Genomic DNA, 14449 nt, shown 5'->3' on the forward strand with positions numbered 1-14449 from the left:
TGCATGTATGGACAGTATGTATGTATGTATGTATGTATGTATGTATGTTTGTGTGTGTGTGTATGTATGTATGTATGTATGTACGTATGTATGTATGTATGTTGTGTGTATGTATGTATGTATGTATGTATGTATGTTGTGTGTATTATGTATGTATGTATGTATGTATGTATGTATGTATGGACAGTGTGTATGTATGTTTACAGTATGTACTATATGCACAGTATGCATTTGAAGTGACCTATTTTAAGAGTAGTATTTGGTAGCTTTATTAATGGATGGTTTGTTTGTGACAAAGGCTAATAACTCAATGTCATTTCAACCATGAGTTCAACCTTTGCTTTATGAGGTCTTCATACATGCCTTTGAATTTGACTACAGTTCATGCAACAATTTTCCTTAGAGAAAACAATATTTTTGTTGATGCAATAATACTCATCTACTTAGCAGATGACTTCACTGCAATGTCTTACGTCACAATCTGCCAAGCAGAATACGGCTTTAAGAGAGGAATGTTTTTTAAAAATATTATTTGACTATATTTGGTGAGCTCACAAACCCGCTGGGGTATGCAATGGTGTCGGTTATGCAATGGTATAGTGTCGGTTTCAGGGTGTCTGCTGCACTCTGTCACTGGTGAAGGCGCTGTCAAAGCACTGCAATACCAGAGGAGAACTCAAACGTGCAACCTCATCATACAGTCCACCAACAGTATGCACACATTCAGTTACGGTAGATGCTGGGGAAGTACCGGACACTACACTAAGTGGGATCCTTGGGAAGACCCTGCCCTAAACCCTACCCTAAACTTGACCCTTAGTCTTACCTATAACCCTTACCTCACCTGAACAATTAACCGTTTAACATTTCAACATCAAGAGGGTGATGTCAGAGTCGGGCCTTCCCAAGCATCCCACTTAGCACTTAGCGTTTACCCTTCCGTTTCTGCTTAAGCCATCATAGGGATTTACCTTATCAATACAATGACTAAACAGGCAGGATACATGGTACAGACCATTTGTTTGTTTTTGTCTTGTCATAACCCTTTCTTCACCACCAGAACCAGTGTGTTAGGAGGCTGGTGGAAGTAGAAATCTTCATACTGTGTAAATTAAAAAAAAAAAAAAAAAAAGAAAGAAGAAAAAAAGAAAAGAGGAAAAAAGTCCCTTTTTGATGATGTCATCAGGATTGTATTTGTTCAAAGGCTGAGAAAGGAGAAGTTCACCCACACACAACCAAAGGAAAAGACAACAACAACCACAACCACAACAAAATACTGATATCAAATAATTTACACCCCTTCTGTTATTCATGATTTTGTACGCCCCTGTCATTATAACACTGAAAGAGAGAGAGGAGGGGGAGAGGGGGGGGGGGGGAGGGTCAGTTGTAGAGGAAGAGAAGAAAAAGAGGGAGAGACGGAAGGAGAGTGGGATTGATTTGAAATCCACAAAACGTCTCTGGGTCGATTCTTAGTGTTGGATCAAAGCTGAGGCAGAGGACTCAATGACCTGTCAGAGCCGACGACACACATCAGAGGAGGCTGGCGGAGGTAGAAATCAGAGGACGGCTCATGGTAATGCGGAATACAGGAAGCAATGGTATCCATTACCTTATTCCATTCCATGCATTACCATGAGCCCGTCCTTTGATTTCTACCTCCACCAGACCTCCCCTGATATATTTTATTTTATGCACATTCCTTCACTGTCCTCATTTGAGTGTTCCATTTGTGTGTCGTTTGGATTGGTCTTCTCCTTATGTATGATGATAAAGATATACACCAGGGGAGGCTGGTGGAGGTAGAAATTGGAGGACGTGCTCTTTATAATGAATGGAATAAATAAGGAATGGTATTTAAATACATGTGTTTGACACCATTCCTCATTCCGTTCCATGCATTACAATGAGCCCGTCCTCCAATTTCTACCTCCACCAGCCTCCTCTGATATAGACTATAGTCACACTGGATAATGGCAAACATGCTGCAGTGCCCTTGAACACAAACCCCTCTCCCTGGTCGTTTAGTAGAGCAAGGACTAAGGGACACAGCCCACCTGCAAAACAAACCCATTTCTGACATTGCTGAAGATTTGGTTAGGGTTACGGGTTTGGTTAAGGATAAGGTTAAGGGTTTGGTTAATGTTAGGGTAAGGGTTTGGTTAAGATTAAGGTAAGGGTTTGGTTAAGGTTAAGGTTATGGGTAAGGGTTTGGTTAAGGTTAAGGTTATGGGTAAGAGTTTGGTTAAGGTTAGGGGTAAGGGTTTGGTTAAGGTTAGGGATAATGATTTGGTTAGGGTTAGGGTTATGGGTTTGGTTAAGGTTCAGGTTAGGGGTAATGGTTTGGTTTAGGTTAGGGGTTATGGTTTGGTTAAGGTTAAGGTTAGGGGTAAGGGTTTGGTTAAGGTTAAGGTTGGGGTAAGAGTTTGGTTAAGGTTAGGGGTAAGGGTTTGGTTAAGGTTAGGGATAATGATTTGGTTAGGGTTAGGGTTAAGGGTTTGGTTAAGGTTAAGGTTGGGGTTAGGGTTTAACGGGATGCTGGTCGAGTGTGTCCCCTTCGTCTCCCCCTTTAAGCAGTGTTTACGGTGCTACGGATGACTACTGTACATGATCTGAGGAGGCAGGAGAGAAAACTCAAGACGTGAGATTCCCAAAAACGGCCCGGTCGCTATGGAAACCAGGCGGTTGTGTTTACCATCATGCAGTGAGTTGTTGGTTATGATAGTTTGTTTGTTTGTTTGTTGTTTCAGTTTATATAGTGATGTTAAGACTTGGATCTCTCCCATTCTGCAACGTACGTCAGGGGAGGCTGGTGGAGGTAGAAATCGGAGGATTTCCGGGCTCATTGTAGTGCATGGAACGGAATGAGGTATTAATGTTTGATACCGTTCCTCATTGCATTCCATACATTACAATGAGCCCGTCCTCCAATTTCTGCCTCCACCAGCCTTCCCTGACATGCGTGTCTGGAGTAACGCTTAATCGCTGCCCAGGCCAGACAATAACACGTAAACCACACGGGCCACGGCAACGAGTGTGTGAGTTTGGAGCGCAGGGCCTCAAATAGAATCCGAGCAGGTCATTGGCGCACGCGTGCGGCCAGAGTGTGTGTGTGTGTGTGTGTGTGTGTGTGTGTGTGTGTGTGTGTGTGTGTGTGTGTGTGTGTGTGTGTGTGTGTGTGTAGTTTTCCATGTAGGTAGGTTGCAAAGAGACAGCAAAGAGGGGCTGGTAGAAGAGTATGTATATGTGAATACTGAGACAGAAAGGGGGATGAAAGAGAGGAGAGGAGAGACAAATAGGAAGAAGAGAAGAAGACAGTGAAGAGAGAAAGACAGTGATAGAGTGATTTAAAGAGGCTTAAACGTTAATCTTTTTCTTGTTAAAAACCTAAAGTTGACACTGTGAATTGTAGGTGTTTCGTGGCATATCGTCATGGTTTCAATGTTAGCCTCAGCAGGCAGGCCTTGTAACACAGCTGAAAGTGGGCCGTTTCACACAGAGAATTAATAATTAACTAATTAAGATCTATTCCATTTGAAGTGGGCTGTGGCCATTTAAAGACCCCATCCCTAACCATTCACTGTACACAATGTGATAACACTAAAGTTTCAGGTTAACCCGTTGCTAATCGAAAATGGTTGACTTTTGTACATAGGCTTCTGTATTAGTGTAGCGTCCGGTACAAACTCAATGGGGCACTCAGAGACCGAACTTGTGAAATGAAAAGGAAGAATTTTGTTGCAAAATCCACCTTCCTATAAAATGTCATGACATAAAAACCCTTTATGATACATTTGAAAGGACAGTAGCTACGTTACGCTATTCTCATACATATTTGATCATATTCTTCAAGTTGTACTGTAATCAATCTTGATTATTTCGATTTTTTATGATAAATGTACCGTGACCAAACATTTTTCTGATAGATATATAGAGTTTTGGAATGAAACTCTTCAAATGCTCTTGTAACATTAAAGCCAATGGGTCGACCCTGACCGATGGAGATGACAGAGTTGGCTAGCTTCCGGCCCTTCCAGCCCTGCACAAACACTCCTGATTCAGCCACTGTAATCATTAAGACTATGGCCCTGTTTGAACGGTAAATGCTAAATGGAATGCTTACTCTGACGTCACCCCATTGAAGTTGAGATTTAAAACAGTTAAGGTTAGGGTTATGGTTAGGTATGGGTTACGGTTAGGTCATCCCAAGGATCCCACTTAGCGTCCACCCTGTTCAAATGCTTGCATCGTCCTCCCTTCCTCGATCTAATCACTGATCTAACATGATGGGATTGGCCACAGCAAGCTTTCCATTGCATTGCTTTAACCTATTATATCATGTCAGATCAGTGATTTCTTCAAGAAAGGGAGGAAAGGATACATTTCATGGGTATTCAAACAGGGTCCTCTGATTTGCTGAATCAGATGTGTTGCTGGGCTGGTGCTAAAGAGAATCCTCTACCCTGTCACTGCCTGCGGCCAGGGCCGAAGTTACACTAGTTAGAGACCACTGTGTTGAATACAGCAAAATCATTTGGCACGCATATGGGCCGATGTGGTCCGAATCCAAAAACGCTTCTGCTGCCTTTGTAACAGATCTGGTCCGGAGGGCTTTGCTGGGAAGCAGCAGGTTAAAAAACACTGACATGAGTATTTACAGTGGATGGAGTATACAGTAGGACACCAGGGGAAGGCTGGTGGAGGTAGAAATCAGAGGAGCGGCTCATTGTAATGCATGGCATGGAATGAACAATGGTATCAAACACGTGCGTTTATACCATTCCTTATTCCGTTCCATGCATTACAATGAGCCTGCCTCCGATTTCTGCCTCCCCCAGCCTCCCCTGTATGGCGTATGGGTCACGTGTGTGAATACAATATTATGTGGATAAGGGAAGCTTGTGTCTAGGACAGGAAGACTGCCGCGTGTGATTTTGTCACCAATGTTACGGTAAGGTCAAAAGGGACAAAGGTCAAGGGTCATCTATGAGTGTGTGTGTGTGTGTGTGTGTGTGTGTGTATGTGTGTTCTTCGGAATAGCATGTACTGCTCCAAATGAGAGAACACGATCATCTCAATGTAATTTCTGGATGTTTCGTGAAGTGTTGTCGTTGTCCATCCGTTAGCCAACCCACGGGTAAGACCATCCACCATTTTGTCCAAAGGGGTGAAGAAACAAATAAATAATTGGAACCACACTCACTGAACAGTCATTGGAGACGGGAGTCACACACGTAGATCACCTCCCTTCAGTCCTTCATACACACAATAGAACACACGCCCTCCATTTTGTGAATCCTTCGTTCCCTCATACACAAAATAGTCTTATAGAATCAAGTCTCCATCAAGACTGATCACAGCGCAACAGACGTCCTCCATTTTGTGAGTCCAGGGGGCGTAAAACATGAGTGAGGGAGTGGGACATTACGAGAGTGTGTGTGTGTGTGTGTGTGTGTGTGTGTGTTTGAGGGCAGACCGAGAGTGTGCCGAGTGTGCCGCCCCCTGCAGTCCGGGAAGTGTCACTAAACCCCCTCTCTCCTGGCAAAAAACATACAGGCCTTTTTTTCCTTGAATGTGTGAGGGAGCGTGACAACAACAATGTGTGTGTGTGTGTGTGTGTGTGTGTGTGTGTGTGTGTCTGGCTGTTCTGTTCTGTTCTATTCAGGGACCGGCTAGAGAGTCACTCGCCGCATCCCTGTCCGGGTTAACCCGATCCTGGAAGATGTACAGGTTGTTGGTGGCTGCTATGGCGATGATGTTCTCGGCCGGGTGCCAGGCCATGTGCAAGATCTTCTTGGTGAAGTCCAGGCTGTCCACCCCCACGTCGCCGCGGCGACGCTTGCCACCGGTGTAGACGCGGCGCGTCCGGAGCACGGCCCGTGGTTTGCTGGTCTCCCGCCACGCCTCCAGGGTCACACCCCTCCCCGTCTCCCGGTCGAACATCCGGAAGAAGCTGTTGTACGCCCCTGTCATTATGACACTGAAAGAGAGAGGAGGGGGGGGGGGGGGGGAGGGTCAGTTGTAGAGGAAGAGAAGAAAAAGAGGGAGAGACGGAAGGAGAGTGGGATTGATTTGAAATCCACAAAACGTCTCTGGGTCGATTCTTAGTGTTGGATCAAAGCTGAGGCAGAGGACTCAATGACCTGTCAGAGCCGACGACACACATCAGAGGAGGCTGGCGGAGGTAGAAATCAGAGGACGGCTCATGGTAATGCGGAATACAGGAAGCAATGGTATCCATTACCTTATTCCATTCCATGCATTACCATGAGCCCGTCCTTTGATTTCTACCTCCACCAGACCTCCCCTGATATATACAGTATATATATATCATATATCCCCTGAAGCATTTTTTCTAGATATTACGATGATTTCCTACGATTCAAAAAATGTTGTTTATGGGCGTTGCCATGGCGTTTGTAACGACATCTGATTGGTGGCACCAATTTTCAATTTTCAATTTTCAATTTACACCAGTCAGTTGGTAAAGTAGAGGCGGTTTCAGTGTTTTTCTGACCATCTCTACATCAGGATCACTTTTTCACACACGTGCTTTGGATGTGCGTGTATGCTTGTTACATACTTTTAATTAAACATTTATATATATATATATACTTTTACTTTTACTTGCGGGCTATGAAAAAAAATTGAGAAGGGAAGGAGAAGACTACATAATATAAGCAAATAATAGAAACCGAAGTCGCTGTCCAATACAGTCTTATTTTGCCAGATGGAATACAAAGTTTAACATGGGTTTCAATGGGGAAACATGCTTTTTGGCAGCAGCTGCAGTTGGCGGCTTCAATCTCTCCGCAAGATTGCTCTACTGGTCAAAGCTCACACACACACACACACACACACACACACACACACACACACATACCTATCTGAGCTGTTCCAAACACACTCAAACTTGTCGAAGATGCAGTCGTTCTCATACAGCGAGCACAGCTTACTCCTCAGATACTCATGCACCTGAAGAGAGAGAAAGGGGGAGAGAGAGAGAGAGAGAGAGAGAGAGAGAGAGAGAGAGAGAGAGGGGGAAAGAGAGAGAGCGAGAAGTTGAGGTATGTGCTGTACTGCACAAGTTATAGATGTGAATAGCATCACCTGGTAGCTTTGCCTGCAGATGGGATCCGTCTGAAGGTTGCCAGGTTGGCACCTTTGTGTCCACATAGTGCACTGTAGGTAAGCAAGTTGCCAGGTTGGCACCTATGTGTAGGTAAGTGGGTTGCCAGTCTCACCTAGTAGGACTCGATGGGGCCCTTCTCCATATCTTACGCTGTGTGTAAGTGGGTTGCCAGGTTGGCACCTATGTGTCAGCATACTGCACTGTGTGTAAGTGGGTTGCCACCTATGTGTCAACATACTGCACTGTGTGTAAGCCGGTTGCCAAGTTGGCACCTATGTGTCCACCCACTCTCCTGTATGTCTGAAGGTTGCCAGGTTGGCACCTATCTCACCTGGTAGGTCTCGACGGGTCCCTTCTCCATGTGGAGGTCCCACACCTTGGCGGTGAGGTAGTCCCTTGTCAGCAGGTACCGCCCGCTGTGGCTGAACTTGACGTCCGACACCGAGGAGATGATCTCAGAGAAGAAGGACCGGCTTCCCGGGTCTTCTGGTTCCTCGTAAACTAGAGGGGGAGGGGGGGAAGGAGAGGGGGGGGGGGAAGGAGAGATGGGGTAGGGGAGGAAGGGAGAAAAAGAATTACAATATAATCTAGTGAGGACACAGTAAGGTATTGCCTGTGTGTGTGTGTGTGTGTGTGTGTGTGTGTGTGCTCCTCCACTCACGTTTGGCTTGTTTGTCGCAGAGCGCTGAGGCCCTCATGTCACAGAGGCGGAGGGTGCCCTTGCTGCTGCTGTAGACGAACAGGTGACAGTGGTGGGGGTGGAACTCTGCTGACGTGATCACCTCCGTCAGGTCCTCCATGTTGGCCGGCTTGATGTCTACGATGTCTGGGGAGGGTGGCGGTCAGGGACAACACACCACAAACATACCAAACACTCACCAAAGAAATGGAAATAAAACAGGGGAGAGGGTTCTTAATTAAATTAAACTATGTATTTAGTAATGATAAAGTAACTATCTTTGATCGCCAACGACATCGTCGTTAAAACGAAAGTGAAAAGCTTTATGATGTTCCTCAGTGAATTCAGTGCTTTAGCTGTATTTTCTTGCGCAGTTTCACATGAATAAACAAAGATATGGATTAGCTTATCTTTTTCTTTCTTTTTCGTATCACTGAAGTGTATCACTGAAGTGTACAGAAACATTTTGTGCGGTCACTTGATGACACAATGTTGTTGTAATAGCCTCCCGCTCTAGTCTTACACAAACGTTGCTAGGGAAACGGCGTGAGAAAGACGCAAACCTAGCAACGTGAACCTAGCAACACAAGCTTGCCACGACAACTGACCACAACCCAATACAACTCTATGACTGTGTGATAATTGGTCAGAAATATATTCCCACATGGGACTGGCCCCATTTTATCTGTCTCTCAAATCAATAGTAAATCAAGGGAGTGGCAAATCTCTAGTTTATACAATCTCTGCTGAGGCACCAACATACTGAGCTGCTTATTAGTTTCAGTCACTGAGCCCAAAACCACACACACACACGCACCACACACACACGCAAACGCAAACGCACGCATGCGCACACAGACACACACAAACACGCACGTACACACACACACACACCGACACACATGCACATGCACTCACACCCGCATCCACACCCACACCCACACCCACACACACACTCACACACACACAGAAAAACTATTCTCTACGTTTCTATTTGCAGTGGGTCCGGTGTGGCTTTGTGGAGAGTGAATTATTTAAACGTCTTCCTTAGACGTTGTGTTTCTAGGTCAGCCTCCCGCTGGATGGGACATGGCAACAACCTGCCCTGGATCCAGACAGAAAGACTCCTCTTGTGTTACACTCCCCCCCCCCCCCCCTCCTCCAAACAGAGGCCCAGGCCAGGTGGATGCATAACGGATGCACGTAGATGTGTAGAAATGCAGGAAATGCTGAGTGGCGGTATACAGTAGTATCTCTGCAGTCATGATATGAATGCGTAGGTTGATATGGATGTAGGTATATGGACGTCAGATGTGTATATCCCGTGTCAGGTACAGGTGTGCTTACGAGTGTCTGTAGGGAGGCAGACAGGTGTGTGTGTGTGTGTGTGTGTGAGTGTGTGTGTGTGTGTGTGTCTGTCTGTGCTCCTGTGTGTGTATGCTCCTGTGCGTGCTCCTGTGTGCTCCTGTGTGTGTGTGTCTGTGTGTGTGTGTGTGTGTCTGTCTGTGTGTCTGTCTGTGTGTGTGTGTGTGTGTGTGTGTATGTGTGTGTGTGCTCCTATGTGTGTGTGTGTGAGTGTGTGTGTGCTCCTATGTGTGTGTGTGTGTGTGTGTGTGTGTGTGTGTGTGTGCGTGTGTGTGAGACTCATCTCAAAGGATACTGAAGCTTCGGTCGGTGATGCCCAGGTGCCACATGTTGATGCGCAGGTCGTCAGCGGACAGGTAGGTCTCTCCGTCGCTGTTGACCGAGATGGAGTTGACGTGGTAGGTGTGTCCGTTAGAGAACACTCGCCTGGGGCGAACCTCCACCATCAGGTCTGTGGGCCTCAACACTGGCACCTGGGAGGGAGGGAGGGAGGGAGGGAGGGAGGGAGGGGGGAAGGGAGAGGGACAGGAGGGAGGGGTAGGTGGAGGAAGGGGAGGGAGGTGTAGGGGGAGAGACGGAGGGAGGTGGGGAGGGGGAGGCGGGGGAGGGAGGTAGGGAAGGGGAGGAAGTGAAGGGGGAAAGGATGCAAAGTGAAGAGGAGGGAGAGAAAGGGGGAAGGTTGGAGGGAGAAAGCAGGGGAGAGGGGGAGAGAGGGAACAAGCGGTGGTGGGGATCAGAACAAAGAAGTTGACTACAGTCCTCATAGACACTTATGGCCAACTTCAGTTCATACTGATTGAATTCAAGCTTCACTGAGATGCGTGTGTGTGTGTGTCTGTGTGTGTGCGTGTGTGTCTGTGTGTGTGTGTGTGTGTGTGTGTGTGTGTGTGTGTGTGTGTGTGAGTGTACGTGTGTGCGTGTGTGTCTGTGCGTGTGTGTGAGTGTACGTGTGTGCGTGCGTGTGTGCGTGCGTGTGTGCGTGAGTGCACGTGTGTGCGTGCGTGCGTGCGTGCGTGGTCATCTATACCTGCAGCGACGTGACAGTGGAGATGTCCTTGATCCTGCCCTCCTCATCCTTAAGGTTGTACCCCTCCGGACGCTTGTCTCTCTCGCTCACCTTCCACAGCTTGATGGTTTTATCTGGGGGCAGAAGACGTGAAGGGATCCATAGTGAGCTGCTCAGACATCGATCCCACTCCAGACCATCAGACGTTGTGATGACACGGGTACATTTGGATATTATGTGGACTATACTGTTTTCTATTCTACTACATACTGATCTAGGATCAACGTACTGTATGCTCCCCTAAGTCCTAACCCTCACCAAAAGAAGGGGAGAAGACAAGAATCTGACCTCGCGTCAGTATCTGTAATTGTCTGTCATTCTCCAGCTACAGGGACCTAGTAGGGTTGCCAGATCTAGAACAAGCGGACATGGCAACTCTGGGACCTAGCAGGGTTGCCAGATATGATAACAAGCGGACATGGCAACTCTGGGACCTAGCAGGGTTGCCAGATATGATAACAAGCGGACATGGCAACTCTGGGACCTAGCAGGGTTGCCAGATATTATAACAAGAGGACATGGCAACTCTCATCTATCAGTCTGACCTTCCCGCTCGTCAAACCGTCTGAGTCAAGGGGCGTAGCGCAAAAACAGATTCCCATGTGTTTGATAGCATTCCTTATTCAATTCCATACATTGCAATGAGCCCGTCCTCCGATTCCTACCTCCGCCAGCCAACACAGTCAGTTCAGTGGTGTGTTTTTTTAAATTATTTTCTATAATTTGTAACTGTCTACAGGAAGAAAACTGGTGACATTCAAAATGGCACAACATTTGACTACATTTATGTGCAACTCTGTGTTACTGTGCCATGTGTTCATTTTCAGATTAATCTTTACACACAAAGTTCATCGTGAACGCTATATACTGTATGTAGTCATGGCCTCTCACTATTGGTGGAGAGGAGGAGCCAGGGTTGTACTGCTGGTGGAGGGTTATGGGTAATGTAGTGTTCTTACCATTGGTGGAGAGTAGGAAGTGGGCTGCGTTCTGCTGGGGCAGCCAGCGTATCTTGTTGATCTTCTCCTCAATCTCCAGACTCTTCAGGTAGTCGAAGTCTGGCTCGTGGCTCTGGAACGTGCTGTAGACGTTATACTCCCCCGATTCACCCGCCTCCCCCACCTCCTCCACCTCACCTTTAGACTGCAGGAGAGAGAAGACACAGCAGCTCAGATGACACACACGCACACGCACACGCACACACACACACACACACTCAGTACATACCAATGACTTCACACTGATGACCCTGTGTCACAACCAACCTCTGAGTCTCTCTCTGACCACTCTAAGCTGACAATCATGGTCAACCTCTCTCTCTCTCTCTCTCTCTCTCTCTCTCTCTCTCTCTCTCTCTCTCTCTCTCTCTCTCTCTTCTCTCTCTCTCCCTCCCCCATCCCTCTATCCACCACCCTCCCCCCCTCCCTCTCACTGACCACTGTGCCAGGACACCAACCTCTCTCTCTCTCTCTCTTTCTCTCTCTCTCCCTCCCCCATCCCTCTATCCACCACCCTCCCCTCCCTCTCACTGACCACTGTTCCAGGACCAACCTCGGTCTCTCTCTGGAAGATGACCACACGGCCACCCTTGTCCCCCGTGGCCAGCAGATCCCCTGTCTGGTTAAACTCCACCGTAGAGATGACATCAGCTGGGGGGGAGACAGAGAGAGAGAGAGAGAGAGAGATGGGGTGGGGTGGATTAGATGGAGTGGGTTGAGGAAGGGAGGGAGAAAGAAAGAGTAGAGAGATAGAGGAGGGAGGGAGAGAAAGAGAGAGGGGAAAGATCAATACAAGTATCCGTTTCAACACAATCAGAATAACTACTCACCAGGCCCCTGAAATAGACACAGAGATGCACTTGGGTAGGATAATCATCAACAACAATTCACTTCACATTCGCCTCTCAAACCCTGAATCTAAATCCTACTTCTAACGAGTTAGTCAGTGTAAGATCAGTGTTTCCCAAATGTGTTAATGTGGCTGTAAATATTATTATTTGTTTTTCTGAAGGGGCATAAGAACATATGAAAGACATTTGGTGAGTCACGGTCACAACACGTGTGTTTGATACCATTCCTCATCCCATCCCATGCATTACAATGAGCCCAGCCTCCAATTTCTACCTCCACCTCCTCTGAGCTAACAGTGCAGCGACCTCAACCTTGGTATAGTGCCTCATGATAGGATCTCAGATTTCAAAACAGGAAGGAGACAAACATTGCTTTCTTCAAACATCACTTCCTGTTATCCATAATATGTGAGGAGCCAATCAGCTCTCAGAGAGCTGGATCAGGCCCTCGCCTCAGAAAGGCTCTAGTTCCGGGTCACCAATCCTGGTTCTGGAGACCTACAATGTGTTCCAAAACGGTTCTTCTAGAATGTTCTTTCAGGAAGAGTAGCACCAATAATCAGGTACATTTTCTATTGGCTGATGCCAAATAGTTCCTTTACATTATAGCAATGGAGCATGTTGCCAGGTTGTTAGTCCAATAAATAAAAAAATTGGGTAAATCAGGAAGTTTAACCACAAAGCTATTAGGAACTATTTGAAGATCATTGGGGCCAATCTTCCAACACACCACCCGGGGTTATTCTACCTGTACTGTGTCTCAGTTGCCTGGCTTTAGTGACACTTCATTCATCAATGACAGTGTCTATGGTAAGGTGTCTAGTTCCAGTGGTCACTAGAGCACATGAGTCTTGGCAAGCTTGAGGAGCTGGTCAGACCATGATGGAACACTAACTCCTGGAGAACACCATCTACCACCAATCAACTGCTCCCCTAGGCCTTGAGTACCTGAACGGGGTGTGTCAGGGCTGGACTACTGTATACTCACTAAGTCCATTAGATTCTGGGTTCCAAGATCAGGACTGGACTGTGTCAGTCACCATGATCGTGATCTAGGAGGGCTACAGCTTACATTTACATGTTTGCATTTAAGTAATTTAGCAGAGGCTTTTATCTCCCTATTGGATTCCATTTAGAACCTTCTGTGGAAACCTTCTGTTCTACATGGAACCCAAAAGAGGTCTACATGGAACCCAAAAGGGTTCTACATGGAATTTCTACCTCCACCAGCCTCCCCGGATAGTGATCTGCGGGCCTACCTTCGGTGACGTAGTCTCGGAGGAAGCTGTGGTTGATTTTGGAGCTCTCAGCGTCCTCGCCCATCGGAAGCTGAGTGGTGACCCGGAACGGTCCAATCCGTGCTCTCTCTCCCTTCCCAGGCTCCGCCCATACTGCTGCGACCTAGCGGAGCGGCCTGGAGCAGGGCATCATGGGATAGGGGCCGGCCGGAAGGGAGAGGTGCGGAGAAGAGAGGGAGAGGGTGGCTGGAGATGGAGATGGAGATGGAGATGGAGATGGAGATGGAGAGGGAGAGAGAGAGAGGGAGGATAGTGGGAAAGGAGTGTAAAAGTGAGGGGAGGGAAAGGGAGTGGAGAAGGAGAGAGGGATGGAGAGAAAGGGAGTGGAGAAGGAGAGAGGGATGGAGAGAAAGGGAGTGGAGAAGGAGAGAGGGATGGAGAGAAAGGGAGTGGAGAAGGAGACAGGGATGGAGAGAAAGGGAGTGGAGAAGGAGAGAGGGATGGAAAGAAAGGCAGGATGGTAGAGGACCAGAGATGTGGCGGTCCGATCACCGACACACACCTACAGCTTTGAGCGGTGTGACCTCTGATGTAAACACGCACACACACACACACACATACACACACACACACACACACACACACACACACACACACACCAAGCCCTGTGCTGCTGGAAAAGCCCAGAAGCGGTGAGAGAGAGAAAAAAAACAGACCCACCGGTGTGTGTGTGTGTGTGTGTATCACTAAGAGTCCTTGTGCGTGTGTGCGAGACACAGCCACAACGTGTGTGTATGTATCACTAACAGTCTTGTCTGTGTGTGTGTGTGTGTGAGACACAGTCACAGTGTGTGTGTGTGTGTGTGTGTGTGTGTGTGTGTGTGTGTGTGTTAATATCCGCTGCGCTGCAGTATTTCCTCCGTGGCAGAGCAGCAGTAGCTGGTCCCAGGGTGAGGTAGTCCTTGACGGAGGAGAGCGAAGGAGAACACAATCCTCTGTCTCTGCTGAAGAAGGAGAAGGCCTCGGCACACCTACCAGCCCGTCTGCTGCTGCTGCTGCTGTGTGTCCGTGTCCTCTACTGCAGTGTCACTGAGCAGGCGCGTGTGTGTGTGTGTGTGTG

The 14449-nt window shown here is 47.5% G+C and overlaps 2 protein-coding genes across 2 annotated transcripts in view; one reads left to right on the top strand and one right to left on the bottom strand.

The window, feature by feature from the left end:
- wfs1a (Wolfram syndrome 1a (wolframin)) overlaps window positions 1–1091 on the top strand; it is a gene marked incomplete at both ends in the record, with an annotated part of 12953 nt that extends 11862 nt beyond the window's left edge. The window contains one exon of the mRNA XM_083692842.1: window positions 1061–1091. Coding sequence (XP_083548968.1) covers window positions 1061–1091 — 31 coding nt within the window. The remainder of the gene's footprint in view (window positions 1–1060) is intronic.
- Window positions 1092–5661: 4570 nt separating this feature from the next.
- Window positions 5662–13414, bottom strand: ppp2r2ca (protein phosphatase 2, regulatory subunit B, gamma a; the record flags this gene model as incomplete). The annotated part of the gene is made up of 9 exons (XM_083692843.1): window positions 5662–5980; window positions 6884–6975; window positions 7464–7633; window positions 7794–7958; window positions 9472–9649; window positions 10204–10316; window positions 11202–11385; window positions 11794–11891; window positions 13351–13414. 9 exons carry the CDS (start codon window positions 13412–13414, stop codon window positions 5662–5664), a joined length of 1383 nt encoding a protein of 460 aa, XP_083548969.1.
- Between the last annotated feature and the right edge of the window lie 1035 nt (window positions 13415–14449).

This window comes from Argentina silus (assembly GCF_951799395.1).
Source record: "Argentina silus genome assembly, chromosome: 21".
Classification (NCBI taxonomy): domain Eukaryota; kingdom Metazoa; phylum Chordata; class Actinopteri; order Argentiniformes; family Argentinidae; genus Argentina; species Argentina silus.